We start from the raw sequence: 18,471 nt of genomic DNA, 5'->3' as shown, positions 1-18,471 counted from the left end.
AAGGCCGCAGGTTTAGGCTACTGACAAAATAATAACAGATCTTTATGTAACAATATGCTGCCGAATAAGTGCGGGGAGAGGTATTGCATTGGTATTTTTAACATTTGCTTTTTTACTGCGCTACATAAATGGTTGACCCAGGTAACAAGAACGCACACGTCAGTGGTGTAAGTATCCTCGGTTCCTCTGTCTTGCAATACATCAGTATGTGTTCGAATCTGCTTTGCACTTTGAGGCTTGCAAAGTTCGTACCCAAGCCCGCTGTTTGTCCCAGAGTATAACACAAGGTGTATTACGTGCGAAACCGGGGCGCCACGCTTGGTATTACCACAGTGGTGGCACACACAATGATATAGTTTGAAACCACAATAGCACCCTACCCTCGCTATCCATCTTAGGGCTTGTAGAAACAAAACACGACCACAGCATGTTAAGTTTATATCATTCAAATATTATATTTTTGTTCTTTTTATGAATCCACGAGAATTTCGGAGTTCTTTGTCGCGTACAAAAAAACATGAAATCGGGAAACCAGAGGTATGGGTGGAATTTTACCTCAAAATCTTTGGAGTGACTCCAGAGTTTGGGGCATAAAAATAATTGAAGATCCATTGCTGGATCGTTATAAATGCTTGAACAGTTCTCCCCTCCCCTCGCGAACTTCAGGCTTGGGCCGATATGCATATTTTTCCACGCAGCGAACCGTTTCTCCCACGTCCCTTGGACACTGCCAACTTGTAGTGCTGCAACCACTTCAGTCGTTATGTTTGGTTGCTTTGAAGAATTTGTTGGCCACCGGCATCGGCCTTTCGTCACCGTCATTCCCATTCCTCTTTTGTCACCTGCACTGGATGTGGGCTCGATTTTACAACGCATACAAGCGATGGCGGGAGTAACACAACCTGTCGAGGCAGAGCCAGCTGGTGAACCGCGCTTCGACTTGTCTCCACGGCAGCGTGGCCAGCGTTGCAAATGAAGTTCTCTCCACTCTAGAAGGCAGCTCTTTCCAGGCTCTGTCGTTCTGCCCCCATCTATCCCCTGTTCTCGTGGCAGCACTCCGCGAAAATGAACAGAGTTCCACGTAAATTGTGCCGACATGTTCCATCCGGTAATAACGTTAATTTCTACCGCAATGAACGTCATTGCCGGCATAGGCAAATTGCACTGTTTACATACCTTGTATACCTTTCTTCTTTGTGACAAAGGTGGTGTAGTGTGCCTACTGTTTATTGGTTCATCATTGCTTCAGAGTGTCTGACAAATGCATTCTGGTTTATACAATTTCTCAGCTGGATTTATTTTCCGTTGTTTAAATCGGCAGCCGCAACTTTTACAAAACAGTTATTGTCAACCAGCTCTTCTGGTATTTAGTACCTGTGCTCAAAGGAGCGTTGCAGCGTGTCTGCTTACATTACTTATGATATATTCATACTTACATCTTTAACCCTACGACAAAGCTCGCCGCGTACAGTACCTGAAGCATTCAGTCTTACCAGTCTTCTACTTATTCAATGATCAAGACGACGCCATCCGCAAATATCAAGTGGATCAAATATTCTTCATTTACTTCTATCCATGTATTCTCCCAATCAATATCTTTAAATATTTCCTGTAGACGTGGTGCGAACAATTTAGGTGAGGTTGTGTCTTCTTGTCCGGGGCTCTCCCCGATAGGAAATTTCCCGATAGGCCCGTAAATTTGCTGCGTCAGTGTTCCGAGAACCTTATGCACGTCTCCTCTACTCCATCGTGTTTTTTTAATGCTTTCATGCCTGCTTTAGTGCATATTTAATAGAACGTTCTTTCGGAATCTATAATTGCTAGAGAAAAGGGTCTACTACGCTCTGCGGTCTCTTCATTGCCAAGTTGACGTCATCAACGTGATACGTTGTTGAGTAGCATTTTTGAAATCCAGCCTGTTTGCTCGTTTGTGATAAACCTGGAGAGTCACTTCGACGGTTAACTATTATCTGCATAAAGAACTTGCGCGTGCCAGACTAGGCTGATGGGTCGTAATTCTTAAGCCCTTGTCAATTACAATGGAGTTGACCTTCTTTAGGCTAGCGGCAGCTTTAATGTCCTGAAGGATTCTGCAAATAATTTTACTAGTTTTCCTGTTACGACATGACTGCAATTATTACCAGATCCGTAGATATGGCCGCGAACTATGCATTGGATTTGTTTATTTATGTTGTTGCTTTTACCGCCCGGCTGCGCCGGGCTGAGGTATCTGTGTCGCGAGTGAAGCGCATGTTCCATTCTTTCTCTCTTGTGCCGCACTGATTGTCTCATTTGATAGGGGAAATGTTTCGCCCTAACACCACCAGCCTAAAATAGTCTTCTTTTATCTACAGTGTTCTAGATGTAATTCGACGGTTCGAGAAACACCCGCGCTGAAAGATCAATTCCCGCAGAGCAGACGTCGTGGCATTCGATTCGCCTGAAGTCGCCTACACGCGTCACTTTGTTGACTGCTGCTTCGCCGCCTGTGTATTTTTGACTTGTTACGGGAGCACAAGTTTGCTCCAATAAATTTGTTTTTTTTTCTTCTCCAAGACAACTGCGTCATCTTCGGTTTCGTGACAATATCATGTCGTTACCGGAGACTTTTCCTCTTTGAATTCCTTGTGGACATTTTCCTTCCCGTCTTTATTTCCTGTTAAAACCTCGCAAACCGAGCTAGTTTGTTCAGTAGTGCTTCCTCGCGTAACGTTGCTAGCGTGCATACCTACGCACAACCTTTCTGCGACCTTCACTATCTGAGTGCCTTTAAATATAAAGCTCCCCATTAATTCACAGAGCTAATTACCTTCCCCCCATCCATCTTCCTAAAGAAATCCTCGAACAAACTATAAGTAATTTGGCGAAAGTGTGTCTCACTGCCTCAGGTCCTTCCTAATGACACTCTTATCTCACCTTTTGTGAAAAAAAGTGATGCCCAACGGTTTCTGCATTTAGATCTCTTCGAGGCACGTGTTTGGAATAATTCCATGAATTCAATGGTTTCCGCAGAATGTTTATCAGTTTTTATATCCTACACAGTTTAAGTGAAGACGTTTCTACTATACCCCGTGTATTAATCGATTGCTTTACTGACCAGTCGTACAACACAACTTGAAGCAAACCCAGCAAGAGGAAGTGGTGATCATGCACTAAGATACACATGTTCGACCCGTCTTGCCTTCCGATTTTGATTGATTGATTCTAGGGTTTAACGCGCCAACACAACGAAGGCGATGAGGCGCGCCGTAGTGGGCTCCGGATTAATTTTGACCACCTGGGGATCTTTAACGTGCGTCGAAATCTCGTACACACGGGCGTTTTTGCTTATCACCTCCATCAGAAAAGCGGCCGCCGCGGCCGGGAATCGAACCCGGCACCTCGTGCTCGCCTTCCGATTTTAATAGCTCCCCTTCCGATATAGCTGGTCCACCACGTGAGACGTCGCGGGAGTAATTAGTTTCTCATTTATATTCAGTAACGTTCTTTTAGTAGTTCAGTACTATAATAACTCCGGCTCGAGTTAGGTGGAAGCCCACGCGTCGCTCTCACAATGTCGGCGTGTGAGAGCCAGTTGTTGTAGTGCAGAAGCACGGCAGGCCAGCTGCGGTAGCAGCTGTCCACTTTTCCTGGCAGCCACTGGTCGGCAGCGGGACCGTGCACGACTGCGGGAAGCAGGTACACAAGGCCCAAGAGGAAGGCGCTGGGCGTCGTCAATCTGCGTTATCAAACGAGACGGATATTCCAGAGCTGCCTCAGCTTGCAATGCTCGAACACGTCTCAGTGTCGCTAGTGAAGCATGATTTGCGTTGACCAATCTGCGTTCACGCATGAGACGGGTATTCAAGAGCTATTTAGCCATAACTTGTGCCCCTCCAAAACATTTTGGAGTCGCTTGTGGACCTGCATGTGCATTGAATACTAGACATGGAACACGCCGACAGAAGCTGCCGCAGATGGGTATAGCATCAGCGCAAAGCCAAAAGGAACGCCACACGCGTTTTGTTTCCAAAATTTGCAACATCGTTGTAGACAACAGCACCACGTTAACGCTGCAAAAGCTCAAAGAGCTATGCTGGAAAGCACCTGCCAGCGATTCGGCTGCTTGTCATGGGAAAGGGGCGTCAATATTTAGTCGTTGTTTGCTAGCCACTTATACTTGTAACAATATAACCTGCTGCCAACCAATTTTAGGGCGCACACAACTGAAACTGTCACACCTACCAGACCGAAAAACTCGGGACGCAATTCATAGTCCCTTTTTCTGAACACACATGTCCAACCTTAACTACCATCCGTCTTATGTTTTTTTGTAGCGCAGTAACAGGGCCATACCTGATGTAGCGTCTTATTTCTGCAACGAGGACGACCTTGATTCTGGAACGAAGGTCCTTGAGCTTGGGGTACATTTGATAAACGAGGAGAAATCCACTGAAAAAAAATTACAATAATTTGAGGGGCACATTTTTGCAAGCGTTAAAGGAGTCATTGCTTTCACTATAGCACGACCGCTGTTCCACTTTTTTTGTTTACAAAATTATTATTTAAAGACGGATCAAGAATTGTCGAGCATTTTTGGGAAGATGTCGTTTCCTCGAAGGGCGATGAGGAGTAAATTGCATAGCAAAGAAGTTAAAAGAAAGTAACGATTCGAAATGGAAAAGAACAAAGTAACATAGAAAGCCTATAAAGCTACTTATTTCGGCAGAAAATCACCATCATAGACCTCTGCTAGGTAATTATCGGCATGCTCAGGTAAACGAAACGTTAGTACGACGAAAAATAAAATTAAAACTGGAATTGCCAGAGTTTCTTTAGGGGCATTTATTGTACATTCAAGGCTACCGAACTTATTTGAGTGCAGTGGCGTTTTAATTATCGTTGATGGCCGCATGCGCATGATCATGGATTTCAAACGGCTTGAGCGTTTCGGGACTCTTTTCGGGAGCCTTAAAATGATGCTACCGTTAACAATAAGTACACGATTAAGTTGAGTGGTTAAATGCTTAATGCTAGTGGAAATGTTTCACCTTGTTACGTCAACATGAATAAACACCGAAACGCGGAAAGCACGGAAAGAAAAGGTAGGAGGAGTAGAAGGAGGAGAAAACGTTTATTGCTCCCATTGAATGGAAATAAAGGACCGCGGGATGGTTCTCGGTCATCCATGGGGGGTGGCGTGACTATAGTCCGGGATGCCATGGCCAGCTGCAGCTCGAATGGCCCTGGTCACCAGGCCACGCTGGTTTTTCAGAACATCGTTTGTCAGCAGGACCTCCCACTGCTCCGGTGTAGGTGCGATGACTTCTGATACTTCGGTGACGCTTTTACACTGCCACACTATGTGGTACAGGATGTTGGGCGTCCCAGAGCAGAAGTTGCAGTCGTAGCTGATGAGCGTGGGTGTATATTGGACAGCTGTGTGGCGTGCGGAAATGAGTTTGTCTGCAGTCTCCGAAATTGTGTGGCTTCTTCTTGGGTTAGCTTCGGGTGGGGTGGCGGGTATCTTCTTCTTGATAGCATGTACTGCCCTAGTATGTCTCTGCTGCGCTTGGAGATGGACGGGTGGTTGTCGGCACAGCGGTGAGTGCCTATGAGGGTTGAAGCCCGGCGTGAGTGGCTTCGGGCTGCGGTATGTGCTACTTCGTTAGTCTCTAAGGACTCGTGACCTGGTGTCCAAACGATATATATGTCCAATAGAGTTTTCCGTGCTTTTGAAGCCTTCTATAGTAAACCAATCGCCATAGCTGAGGTACGGCCCTTTTGAAAATTACGGCAGGCCGCTTGCGAGTCGGTGATGACGGTCACCCGGCCTTGGGTATCTGGTACTGGGGTGGTGGCTAGCACGACTGCTGTCTCCTCCCCCGAGGCGGGGTCATCTGTATTGACCGTTGCTGAGCTTAGATCATCTCCTTACTGTTGGTCACAATAACCGCGTGCGCCCACTTGGTTCTTGCCGGGTACCTCGCACCGTCGACGTATCTTGTTGAGCTGTCCTTGATGTAGGCTTTTCGCAAGGCCTTGATTCTACCTTCCCATCGCCCCTCGTGGTAAACCGGGTGCATTTTGCGTGGGACGTTTTCAACCACGATGTATTCCCTCAAGACATGCGGGATGCGTCGTTTTGGTTTTGGGGTACCACGCTTGGCTCGTAACCGAGGCCGTACAAGGTAGCTCGGCCGGTCGGGGTAAGCTTGAGTCGCTATATTTGGCTGGCTTTATGCGCCTCGGTGAGTTCCTGCCACGTGTTGTGGATTTCTAACTCAAAAAGTTTCTCTGTGGAGATCTTGGCTAGTAGTCCCAGTGCTAATTTGAAGATTTAACGAATTAAAATGTCAAGTTTTTTTGTTTCAGCAGTTTTTAGCCCCGAAGGTAATTCTGGTAATTAGAGAAAAACATTTAAGTCGTTAGCGATGTGAACTCCAAAAGTACATTTTAGACCCCCGCTACAAACTTACGAAACCTCTTCTACAGAACGAATGTAGTCGAGACACCACACGTGCCCTAGTCCCACCGTGATTTCCAAAGCAGCACATAACGAGGCCCTCTGTACTGTTGGTTGTGCACTTGGTTCCTCGCTGTAACTGCTCTAGTCGTCTGTATTTCCGTCAGTCTTAACGGTTTTTATGAAGCCACCTTCGTAGCACTCACGCACAGTAACTCAATGCCTGTACATTTATAGTTTGTGCTTACTACAATAAGAATAGCCCACAACAGTCCTGTGCGACAGGAACGTACCGTCGGCTTTCATGATTACATAAACGCAGAAAAAGTACCACACGGAATGTGAAGTGCCCCTGGTGGTTTCGACTAACCGGATATCGTCCACTGCATGTGTTCCGAACAGCACAAAGTCAGTTACTGTACTCTAGATTCAATTCGAACCACAGTGCTGTCACGATTTGGCCCGCAATCATGAACGTGGGAGGGTCGGGGTATCCTCGAGCCGAGTGACGACCTACTGTGTGCTGGTGGTGACGGTGACTGACCGAGAGCGGCCGTGCTCGTCGGTGTTTATTGGTCAGCCGTGCACAATGTTGTGCACCGCGCCTGGTGGGGCCACGGAACTTAGCGGCCAACGAAGATCAGGTTTGGGGGGCGCCACACACTTGTCACAACTGCGATCAGTGCTTTTCGATTGCCTACAGCTTGAGGGCTGCGTGCTCTGGTAAGTCGGGGTAGCATATCAAATGCACCGAATAGAAACCACTGAAGTTTAGTATCAACTTACCCAAATCCGACATATTTCGGGAAATTTTTACAAAAGAATCTGAGTTTTGTTTCCAGATAAACACAAAAGTATGATGGGTTATTTATAAAAATAGAAGTAGAAAAAATGAAGGTTCCAATTCATGCCTCGTTAGCTTGGCCAAGTAGTTCTAGCTTCATAGTGTGATTTTGTTTCACAAAATCAAATAAATGTGCACTACTGGCGTAAATGTAAACGCGAGGCACTGGCCCGGTCAGGAGACGTCTGCATCGCCTTTAACCTTGCCTTGTGGGCATATGATGTCAAAATAAATATTTTATTTAATTTGAACAATCATGCTGTGGGATCAAATAACGATGTCGCCATTTCGCGTCGAATTTCTTTTTGACACGCCCCTACACACACACACACACACACACACACACACACATACACACACACGCACGTACGCACACGTACACCCAAGCACGCACACAAGTAAGCACGCAAGCGCGCACAATACCGAGCCAGACATTAGTGATGGGACAAGTGAAGACATGCTACGCTCAACAGACACTGGCATCGCCGGTTGAAAGGGCTCGTGGCCGCGGTACAACACACGTGCCTCCTCCCACCTGATCACAAAGAAGGTTTCAACACTCGGGTAAGCGTTGGCAATTATGCAGAAGAAGAACTCGTTGGTCATTTCGAAGATTCCTAGGCCTCTTCCTGGAAAGAAATTAAAAGCATTTCAGAGATGGGATTTTATTTGCATAGGCAAAATGTGCGCAGTGTAGTCTGAATGGTTTTGTTGGAAACTGAGGGCATGTGTGAATTGTTTTGTGTAAAATCAGTTGTGAGTAAGCGCTTGTGTTCGCTGCCATCTCGTAACACGTCCAAGTAAATTCAATGTTAATAAGAAAAGCTAACTTTGTTCTCTCGAAATAATAAAGCACTATTGCGATTTCTCAAAAATAAGTTGAATGATTTTTTTTATTTCAGTACCCTGAAGGCCCGTCAGGGCATTACATAGGGGCGATGTGGCTATATAACCCGATCGCAAGGTGTGAAAATGAAGAAATTTGTACATACAAATTTGTATGTATAAATATGTGCAACTAAGAATACCAAAACAGTAAACAAGGCGAACAACATCGTACGACGAAATTTTTCGGAAAGAACCATCTAAAAAAAAGAAGAAATTATGCAACACTTTCCGCGTGAAGTGTTCTAAGTAAAGGGGCCACAAATGGAGCTGGATCTCTTACAGATACAATACAGCCTGATTACTGGTTCCAGTCATTCATTGGCAAGACAAGGGGAGATGATTTGATTTTTTCTGTACAGGCAAAAATTGGAGATACCTGTGCGCATGGTCAGTCCGCAAGGAAATGTGATGCGCTGGAAAAATATGTTCCGAGGAAAACTGCGAATGGTTATAATATAGTGAATGGAAATGAACCAGACGAAACAATTTGCGACGGAGATTTAGATTATGTAGATTAAGGAAATTTTTGAGAAAGCATACGCTTTGGGTTCGGGAGTATGAACGCAAAATAAACCTTGCAGCCTTGTTCTGGACTGCCTAGAGTTAATTATTCAAATTCGCTTGGTGAGGGTTCCAGATGATTGGCTCATATTCTAGTGATGATCTTATTAAAGTGGTGAAAGCGGGAATTCCGGTATCAGGTTAGCTAGAAATAAACTGCGTTTTAGAAAACCTAAAGTTTATAAAATCTTGTTTGTGATGTATTCTATATAACTTCTCCATGACACATCGGACGACAAAAATACGCCAAAACATTTGAATGTTGTTACATTTTCAATAACAGTACCGTTTACTACATAAGCGTTTTTGGGTGTTCCGGAAATCATAGAAAACGTCACGTGTTTGGGTTTTTTTTCGGTGTTTACCTGCATTTGTCATACATCACACCACACAATAAGCTTGTTTAGGTCGTCCTGAAGATTAGTAAGATCATCTGATGAAATAATCTTCCTATAGAATACACAGAAATCAGCAAAACAGCCGCAAGGTTGAATTATTATTACCCACGATATCATTTACATAAACCAAGAAAAGCAAAGGCCCAATACAGAGCCCTCGCCCGATTTATCACGAGTTCGTTTTGACACATAGTTGTTTATAATGACTGATTGCGACTGTCCCGATAAAAAAATTATCCAGCAAGTTACACTCTGATCAAACCCAAATGAATTTAATTTCAGAAGTAGACGGTTGTGAGGCACACGATCGAAAGCTTTTGACAGGTAAATGAAGATTGCATCTATGTAATCCTTGGTGTGTAGGGCTTCGTGAAGGTCTGTTACTACAGTCGAGTCCACTTATAACGATACCGTTTATAACAATATATCCGATACAACGATGAACAGCTATGGCACCGTCAACTTTTGTATTCTTTCTATGGTAAAACAAACCGCTTATTACAATGCTCCAGGGCCACAATATGGGATATAACGATTGAATCCGGTTATATTGTGCACCAAAAGTGCAACAGTGACGACTCTAATGACGCGGCTGCGCAGCCTACTCAGGTAGTGGCTTCGTAGGAGGCCCAATGCGTGACACAGTCCCTCGGCGACTTTGTTTCCGCCAAGGACATTTACCTCAGCTAGGTGAAGCACCTGTAGATGCTCTTGGAAAAGGTTTGCGCTAGCTTCACACGCGGCAAACAAAGGTGACCGACTGTGGCTTCTTTTCCGCAAATGGGCATGCGAATAATTGGCATGCGAATAAATTGGCAAATTGGCAAATTGGCATGCGAATAAAATGTTTTGAGCTCTGTTCCGTCTTTTTATTTCGCAGCCCGCTTATAACAATTATCGGTTATAACGATAGGACTTCCTTGGCACTTGGATATTGTTATAAGTGGACTAGACTGTAATTGGAATATCTGGGTTTGACATGAGCGTATATGCCTAAAACCATGCTGATTTTCGAAAAGCAGGTTAGTTGCATTTAAATGTGACATTATGTGTGTGTAAACTCCGTGTTATAGCGATTTTCAGCATATCCAGGTTAAAAAATTAGGAGAATTGCTATCACCAGATTTTAATAGTGGCTGCACATAAGCGTGCTTCCAATCGTCTGGAATGCATCCAGTGTCAAGAGATAGCTGAAGATTAGCGATAGTAAAAAGGCTGAGCATGGGGAAGTTATCTCTAGTAGCTTTGTGTTGACGTCGTGCCCTGGACATGAGCTTAGCGGTAATCTGTCGATTGCGCGAGCAGTACCGTTTACAGTAGTCGTGATAGGCTGCGCCGGGTGGATGATCGCTTGGTGGGTCCCGTTAAAGGATTCATCGATAGGAGACTCTTGCGTGAAAACAAACATTGCAGAAATGGTCATTAAATACATTGGCGCATTCAGCCAGAGGGAGAGCACTTTCATTGCTTTGCTTAAGCGCATGTGTCGTTCACGTGTCATTCGGGTTAACAGTCCACAAGAATTGTTTTTGCGTCGGGCTTTAATAAATCAGGAAGAGTGTGGTTGAAATATTTGTTTTTATCTGCTTTTAAGGTTGCATAAAACAGAGTCGCGATGTATCTGTACGCCAGTCTTGAGGATTGTTAGTTTCCTTTGCCTTCCTATATGCTCTTTTCTTTCGATTTAAGCACCTCTTTGTGATTACGGTGAACCACGGGGCATTTAGTTATTGTTCTATATATAATTTTTGGAATGCGCGCCTCTTCTATCACTGAAAGGTTATCTCGGAAGACTACCCAATTTTGGCCGGCAGTACGGTTTGAAAAATTCACTTCGAAATCTAACGAAAATATGGACAGCATGCGCGTCATTTTGTAAGTATCGGCCTTACGATAGTTGCGGATGTATTTTACGGCTTTTTTCTTTCGACAGAAGGGGCAACGAGAGCAAGCAGTGCATAAAACAATGATCACTGACTTCCTCCAGTGCACCGGCCTTCGCATTGGTAAGTTGATTTGTGAAAATTAAATACAAAGCACGGTTGCCGCGTGTCGGGACATGTACGATATGGAACAACTGTAAAGTACAAAGAAATCAGAAACATTCCTGTCGATTGGACTGAGCACTCGGTGGCGATGTTTTCCAGACTATATCCGGGTAATTAAAGTCGCCGCCTAATATGAAAACGCACTGTGGGAATCGATCACAGATTTTCTCAAGTGAATCGGGCAGATGATCTACAGAATCAGGATTGCTCTGCGGGGGACAATAGCAGACACCAATCGCATATGCTACTCCAGAAACATGCATAGTCACCCAGAAAAGCTTAAGAGGTTTGTCCAGGGTGAAAACAGTTGCCAGATAATCCCTTTTTACTGCTACGAAACACCTCCTCCTCGAGTTGCAGACCGGTCTTTTCTAAAGATAGCAAAGCTATTTGATAGAGTTAATTCTTCGGTTTCGATGCCGTCTGTGAGCCAGGATTCTGTGCCAAAAATAATTTCCTCCGAACACAGGCATGCCATTGCCTCGACAACATCGAGTTTTGGTAGTAAGCTGCGGAAATTCACCTGAAAAACAGAAACATCATGCTCCTAACAACCTTGTTAGGTGAACAATCAGAAAACAATAAGAGAATAATTAAGCTACAACTCCATAATTTAAAAAATGTACGCCCATGCGAAGTACGGCTTCACTCCATGAAGCGACCATCCTATTTTCCACTAGAAGATCTTATCGTCCACATAACAGCCAGTTATTGTGCTCCGGTTTGTATTTCTATGTCTAATACCCAGGCTCTGTCATAAGCGAGTCTTTTTTCCAGTTTCCGCCTCCATACAGCATGTAAGGAGTACTTTCAGTGTGATTCTTGAAAGGATTAAGACCCCTCACTAAAACTCTGACAGTCTCACAGAAGCCATATAATTAAATCCTTTCCAGTTGTCTTAGAATAGCTTTAATGTGGCATGGGCAAGGCGAAATTGAAAAAGAAACCAATAATTAGTCCCTCGTAGAAAAAACGTTAATTCAGTTCATTAAACAGTCCGCACTCTGCGTAAAACTAGACGAAACAGGTGAGGATTGTATGGGTACAAGCTCACAGCGGAACCCCCGGCAACTAGATATACTCGTGGCTTGAAATTTTACCCGCCGAGCCAGCGTTAAAGTTTATTTTGTGAGAATGCATGCATTTTCTAGTCATCACATAGCACTATAAGAACTCCCGTATAACACATCCTTCCTTCCACACACACAAAGAGACACTAAAGGAACCAGTAATGATTATTCCACACCGGGCAGTTACTCCCCTACTCCCACCAGAACGCACCTTTTTGAACCCACATATTTTTCTCCGCTTTTCTGCCTCTCTAGAGACCCTGGGACGCTGAAACAGATAGGGGGTGGCTGAGACAAATTTACCTTAGACCTCACCAACCTCCACCTTTCCACAAAGCTTTGGGAGATTGCCTTAGCCAGCTCCGGCCTCGAAGATGAGCTGAACCTGATCCGAAGAGCTGTCGACGCGGCCGAAGCTGAAGGCATCCCTGATGGAGGACGCCTCAGTGGAGCCTTTCCTTAATTTTTTAGAAGTACAGTCCCTCACAATCTCTCTCTCTTTCTGACGCGACTTCTGTAATTACGATTGTGATATCGGCACTACTTGGACGGGTTGAAGGTTACAACACCCGAATATCGTATGCGCGGATATCTTGCGAGGCGCAGTTACTCAGTCCCAGCTGCGCGTACAGAAGCTTCATTTTTTACCTTGCTCTTTAAGTACATCGGAACAGGATGGAGTGCTCACCGAGAATGTGCGGGTCGAGGATATTGTAGCTGTGTCCTAAGATGACCCACAGGGCGGTGAAGAAACGCACACCATTCAGGCACTTGAGGCACTCATGCTCGTGCGGCGTCTTAGCGAGCAAGGATTCAGTATTGCTGACGGCCGAGAACGCCTTCAGCGTATTCATGCAGCACCCTGCACAAGAGGGGACGGCCGATCAAATTACGTTCAGACTTTTTCAATGCAATACTGAACTGACATGTTTAATACCTTTCTCAGTCATCATCATCATCATCAACCTGTCTACGCCCACTGCAGGGCTAAGGGCTCTGCCATAGATCTCGAATTATTTTCTTTTATTTTTTTTATTTACAAAATACTGCAGGCCTTTTTGAGGCCCAAGCAGGAGGGTGGTATAGATACAATAATCTGATACACATTAACATTGCAAGCAAAAAATAAAGAATAACTAATAAAAGCAGCGCAAGGGGAAAAAGCAATGCTATAGTAAAGCCGAGGTTTGGCATACAAGGCATGCATAAAAAACATGAAGAACTGGAAAAAAAGAAGACCATTTATAACGCCATACAACAAGCAACTGAAATGGGGAGAACACAAGACAGCTGAAATTTTACATGTTAAGGAAATTTTCAATTGATCTGGGTACATCATTTGAAAGAAATATGTGGCTGGGGAGGGCATTCCAATCTATTATGGTTCTCGGAAAGAAGGAATGTTTAAACTTCTCTGTACGTGCAAAAATGGGAGCTAATCCACAGGAATGGTGATGTCGTGTGGGTCTTGTGGTTGAAGGCTGAAGGTAGGTAGAGGAGTCGAGCTTTAAGTCCTGATGCCAGAGATGAAAAAAAAATTTTTAGCCTAGCAAGCTTTCTCCGAGATTCTAAAGAGCTAATTCCATTGGTGTTCATTAGTTCGGTAGGAGAATCAGACATTTTATAACGATTATACGTAAAACGAACTGCAAGTCTGTTAATCTGCTCAAGTTTGTTAATATCTTTCTTATAGAAGGGGTCCCAAACAATACATGCATATTCTAGTCTAGATCTAATTAACGAGTTGTAAGCCAACAGTTTAACATGCGGGGGCGAGTATTTGAGCCTGTGTCTGACGAGACCAAGTTTGTGACGAGCAGATGCGCAGACAGCACCGATATGTTTGGACCATGTTAGGTGACTAGTGAGTGTTACGCCCAGGTACTTAAAGCTTTCAGTTTGAGCAATTACAACGTCATTAATGCGGTATTGGAATTCAGCGGGACATTTTTTGTTGGAAACGCGCACGAACTCTGTTTTCTCGAGATTAAGTTTCATGTGCCACTTATCGCACCAGTCAGAAATAGCCCTTATACTACCATTTAAAACAACCTGGTTATTGTTATTTTTAAGTTCCTTGTAAACTAAACAATCGTCGGCAAATAATCTAATAGTAACGCTCTCATCAATACAGGCTGTTAGATCATTAATGTAAATTTAAAAAAGCAACGAGCCTAGGACGCTCCCTTGCGGGACGCAAGAATTAACGGGAAGAAAGTCAGAGTAGTGGCCATCTACATCGACGAACTGACGGCGCGTGTTTAAGTAGGACGATATCCATTTAACTAGGTTGGAAGGGAAGTGTAATCGGTTAAGTTTCAATATCAGACCAGAATGAGAAACCCGATCAAATGCTTTGCTGAAGTCCATAAATATTATATCTGTTCGACCAGATTTATCGAGAGTGGACGCGAGTGTATGAACGGTAGAAAGGAGTTGGGTGGTGGTCGAGAAGCCTTTACGAAAGCCGTGTTGAAACGGAGTTAAAACATTATTGTCTTCTAGAAATGTAATCATAAAATTTGCAATACAGTGCTCCAACAGCTTGCAGGATGTACACGTGAGTGATATCGGACGATAGTTTTCGATTTTTGTCTGATCACCTTTTTCTTAAATACAGCGACAACACGAGCGATTAGCCAGTCTAGGGGCACATTACCACGCGAATAGGATAGGAGCAACTTTATTAAATGCCGGCAACCGACGGTTTGAAGCGTCGTGACGTTGGCCAATCGTCGACCAGGGGTTATGTCCTACTCTGCAATGCCCCAGTTTGGCCCGTTTGTGGAGGGTCGTGAGGCTTGTGCTTTTCGAGCGCACCCCGGGCCTGCTGGACGGCCCATAGTTGAGTGTCCTTGTCTGTACACTGCACTGCACTTTGAAGTTCGGGCGGGTATGTCCTGGAGGTAGCTTCGGTCGGGAACCTGGCACAGTCCCACATGATGTGCCATTGGTCCGCCGGACCCAATGAGCAAACACTGCACACACCACTCGGATAGAGTTCTGGGTGAAGCACGTGTAGAACTGCCGGGGAGGGGAGTGACCCGGTCTGTAGCTGCCTTAGGATGACGGCCTCCTCCCGACTGAGTGCCGGGTGGGGAGGCGGCATTGTCCGTCGAGCTAGGCGATAAGACTTAGTCACTTCGCCATAACTGGCCATTCGGTCCTTGGTTTCGAACCACCACACGGAACGGTCACTCTCGGGGGAGCGGAGGGTAAGCGCTACGCGAAAAAAACAACCGAACAAGGATTATCCCGATCCCGTGCTAACGGTTATTCCTTTTCGTTATTCCTTTCTCAGTAAGAAATAACGAATAATCATTTGTTTAAATGATGATCGACGGATCGACTTACTGGCTTTCTTGTCTGTTGCAACTGTTTTGTAATAGCTTTCCTATGGTTTTGATGCCCTGTGACAAAGTGGCGCAGTAGAAAAGGTACTCCTTGTTTACCAAACGCACCTTCACCGCGCCGGGGTTTCGCCGTACAATATGTGTAACGACGCTTTTGTAAAGGTTCTGGCTTGCCTCTTTCTCCACGTTTTGCCAGCAGGGGTGGTTCTTGCTTCTTCAACCTCTCCAGAACGTCGACGATTGTTCCAAGAAGCACCAGACACGCCAGAAGGCTAAATATAACACTTGAAAAATGAACAGAAGTACATTTTTTGTCATTGTGTACATCATTTCTTTCATTTTCTATATGAGACAAAACAAGATGTTAAATTGTTATAGACATGCTACGTACAGAAATGTAACCTGGGTGGCATTCAGCTTCCCGTCGTCATCTGCTCGACAGCTCATAACCACCGAGGTCAGGCTGACCAGTTGAGCAACTGTGAACAAAGACGTTTTAAGCCGATTTAGTGGTGTAAAGTTGCATGGCTCACGCCACCAGTTTGTATCCATCCTGCGGTACTACTTTGCAGAAAAATAAATTACGCTCGTAGAGAGGCGGCAGTAAAATCAGTTTGATGTTGTTTCCGTAAACACACAATAAAGTGCCCTTCGCGGCCGGGCTGTCCCAGCTAAATCCTCCGGCCAGCCAATTCATTCGATGCACACGTATATTTTTAGGGCGAATCCCCTTAGGGGCTGGGGCTGTTGGCGTCTCCTGTCGTCGTCGTCGTCGTCGTCGTAATCGTCGTTCGTCTCAAGCAGTCACGATACTAAAACACCGGGAAACTTGTTTACGCTTCACGTTAGAACGTTATTATCGCATTAAGTGCTACCGTATGCGGTGGGAGGAACGTAACGAGTGTTAAAAAAAACACCGCGACACTCGCTTTGTAACGCGTACTAAAAAACTCCGGAACACTCGTTTACACCTCGTGCTGAGAGGTTCGTGCTTCAAAGAGAAAATACTTTTACAGTAAAGCTGTATACCTGTACCCCCAACGGTTTCATCTCCGTTGGAAAAAACGCCAAGGCGCCAAGAATACACTTATACACTGCATGCTTGGCCCCACACCAGATTTCGCGCTAGTGGAGATGGCGCGGGTTTTTTTTTTTCTTTCGCTTATCTCCTTAGCCTTGTGTCACAAGTGAGTGTCACGGGCACAGTAAAGGCGATGGGAATCTATTTTATATTTCTGGCAATTTCAGTTTGGTGCATGCCAGGGATGAAGAACGGACTTTTAATTCGCAGCAGGGCGCACTGCTATGCAAAACATTGTAGCAATGGGGTGACCAAATATAGAAACCAGTACACGCACGCACTCTGTAGGAGTAACGCAAGCAGTGCATTCCGCACAACATTTCAATAGCGTTTGAGAAAAGTTGAGCCTAATCCATATAATGCTTAGAAGAAACGATCGATACAATGAATATCGTATGCGCGGATATCTTCCCAGCTGCGGTTGCTCGAGACGTGCATGGTTTTACTTCGTCCAATTTCATACCAACTAGACAAAACAAAGACATTAAGATGGCTTTGCATTATTCATGCCTCCCTTTTGCCCAGAAAAAAGGCCTACTACCGTTTTTTTGCCTTTCAGCGTCATTATATACATACGATTAGCGACAGGCTTTGCTCAACGTCAAATGATATTGATGGTGAAAAGTTGTGCCGTTACGGCAGTTGAATGTAACGATTCGATGCGCAGCCAGCAAAATGTTCGCATGAATTATCTCTACCTTGGTGGCAGCAGCCACAGAAGGGTGAATAGACAGTGACTGCACTGAAAGGTTGAGTCTTTTGTTCTGTTATCCGCACCTATCAGCCTCAATACTCCAAGATCAATAAATGAATAAAAAATGAGGGAATATAATACGTGATGCCACGATGGTGCCCACTTCGGCGGGGGAGCAAACCGAAGGCACGCAAAGGCCGAACCGCAGGCCATGGACCCTTCCTTTCCTCACGGCCTTCCGGGCGGCGGTCAAGTTGAAGCGTTTCTGCAATGGCCAAGTCGCCGAGGGCAGTTTCAAGCGTCAAACACGTTTCCTCCCTTACTTGTAAAATGACTTGGGGGTACTGTTCTCAGTACGCATTCCGCAAGTACACTTGATGCGGCCGCGGCAAACGAGGCCTCCGCGCTCACCTTGACGACCGAGTAGCGCGTGAGCTGCGTGATAAGCTTGTCCATGGCGCGTGTCTCCGTGGGCCTGAGGAACACGCTGCAGTACTGGCCCCGGTAGGAGGGAGCGAACAGCGATTTCAGTGGCGCGTCGTGGGCATCGGCACCGTTGAGCCTCGACGCCAAGCACTCATCGTATGCACCAAGATCACCCAGTGTGCCTTCCAGGATGCCCGAAGGGAACTTGCCGGTTGCGTCCAGGACTGCATAAAAATGGTTTAGAAACACATGGATTAATTAGTGACCACTTAAAATGGTACGTGCGGCACAGGAACCACCCATCCCATGACTACCATACCTATCACGTCGATGCGTATTTCCTTCTGATTGACCTTGCACGTGGTTCGTGTATGCCTGCTTCCACCAAAGATGTCTGTTCAATGCACGTACATAGCGCCCTATATCATTTATACGCCAAATAAAACCTCCTATTTCCGTCGTAGTGGGGCACCAAAAAACTGCACAAGGCACTAAAATCTCTCCTCCGCAGTTACGCCGCTATGCGTAAGGCTGCGTGATCGACTCCCGGAGGCGAATGCCGCGTTGCTTATCAACCCTGCTTGTGCAACCTACGTAGGTCAGATGCTGCGAGTAACCCTTAGGGACGAGAGCTCCTCCAAAATATCAACAACTTCTAGTTCT

At 45.2% G+C, this 18,471-nt stretch overlaps 1 protein-coding gene across 1 annotated transcript in view; it reads right to left on the bottom strand.

Moving 5' to 3' along the window:
• The window catches only part of LOC144144996 (nose resistant to fluoxetine protein 6-like), a 38,159-nt gene that overhangs the window by 15,818 nt on the left and 3,870 nt on the right, over positions 1 to 18,471 (bottom strand). Inside the window, exons 3-10 of the mRNA XM_077676495.1 lie at positions 17,794 to 18,032; positions 17,524 to 17,647; positions 15,999 to 16,086; positions 15,782 to 15,891; positions 12,943 to 13,116; positions 7,825 to 7,918; positions 4,336 to 4,431; positions 3,553 to 3,718 (exon numbers count right to left, since the gene is read on the bottom strand). Coding sequence (XP_077532621.1) covers positions 3,553 to 3,718; positions 4,336 to 4,431; positions 7,825 to 7,918; positions 12,943 to 13,116; positions 15,782 to 15,891; positions 15,999 to 16,086; positions 17,524 to 17,647; positions 17,794 to 18,032 — 1,091 coding nt within the window. The remainder of the gene's footprint in view (positions 1 to 3,552; positions 3,719 to 4,335; positions 4,432 to 7,824; positions 7,919 to 12,942; positions 13,117 to 15,781; positions 15,892 to 15,998; positions 16,087 to 17,523; positions 17,648 to 17,793; positions 18,033 to 18,471) is intronic.

This window comes from Haemaphysalis longicornis, unplaced genomic scaffold (genome assembly GCF_048455015.1).
Source record: "Haemaphysalis longicornis isolate Haplotype H1 unplaced genomic scaffold, Haemaphysalis longicornis Haplotype H1 scaffold_7, whole genome shotgun sequence".
Classification (NCBI taxonomy): domain Eukaryota; kingdom Metazoa; phylum Arthropoda; class Arachnida; order Ixodida; family Ixodidae; genus Haemaphysalis; species Haemaphysalis longicornis.
Note: the sequence above shows the minus strand (reverse complement) of the source record. Positions and strands in the feature narration are given on the sequence as shown.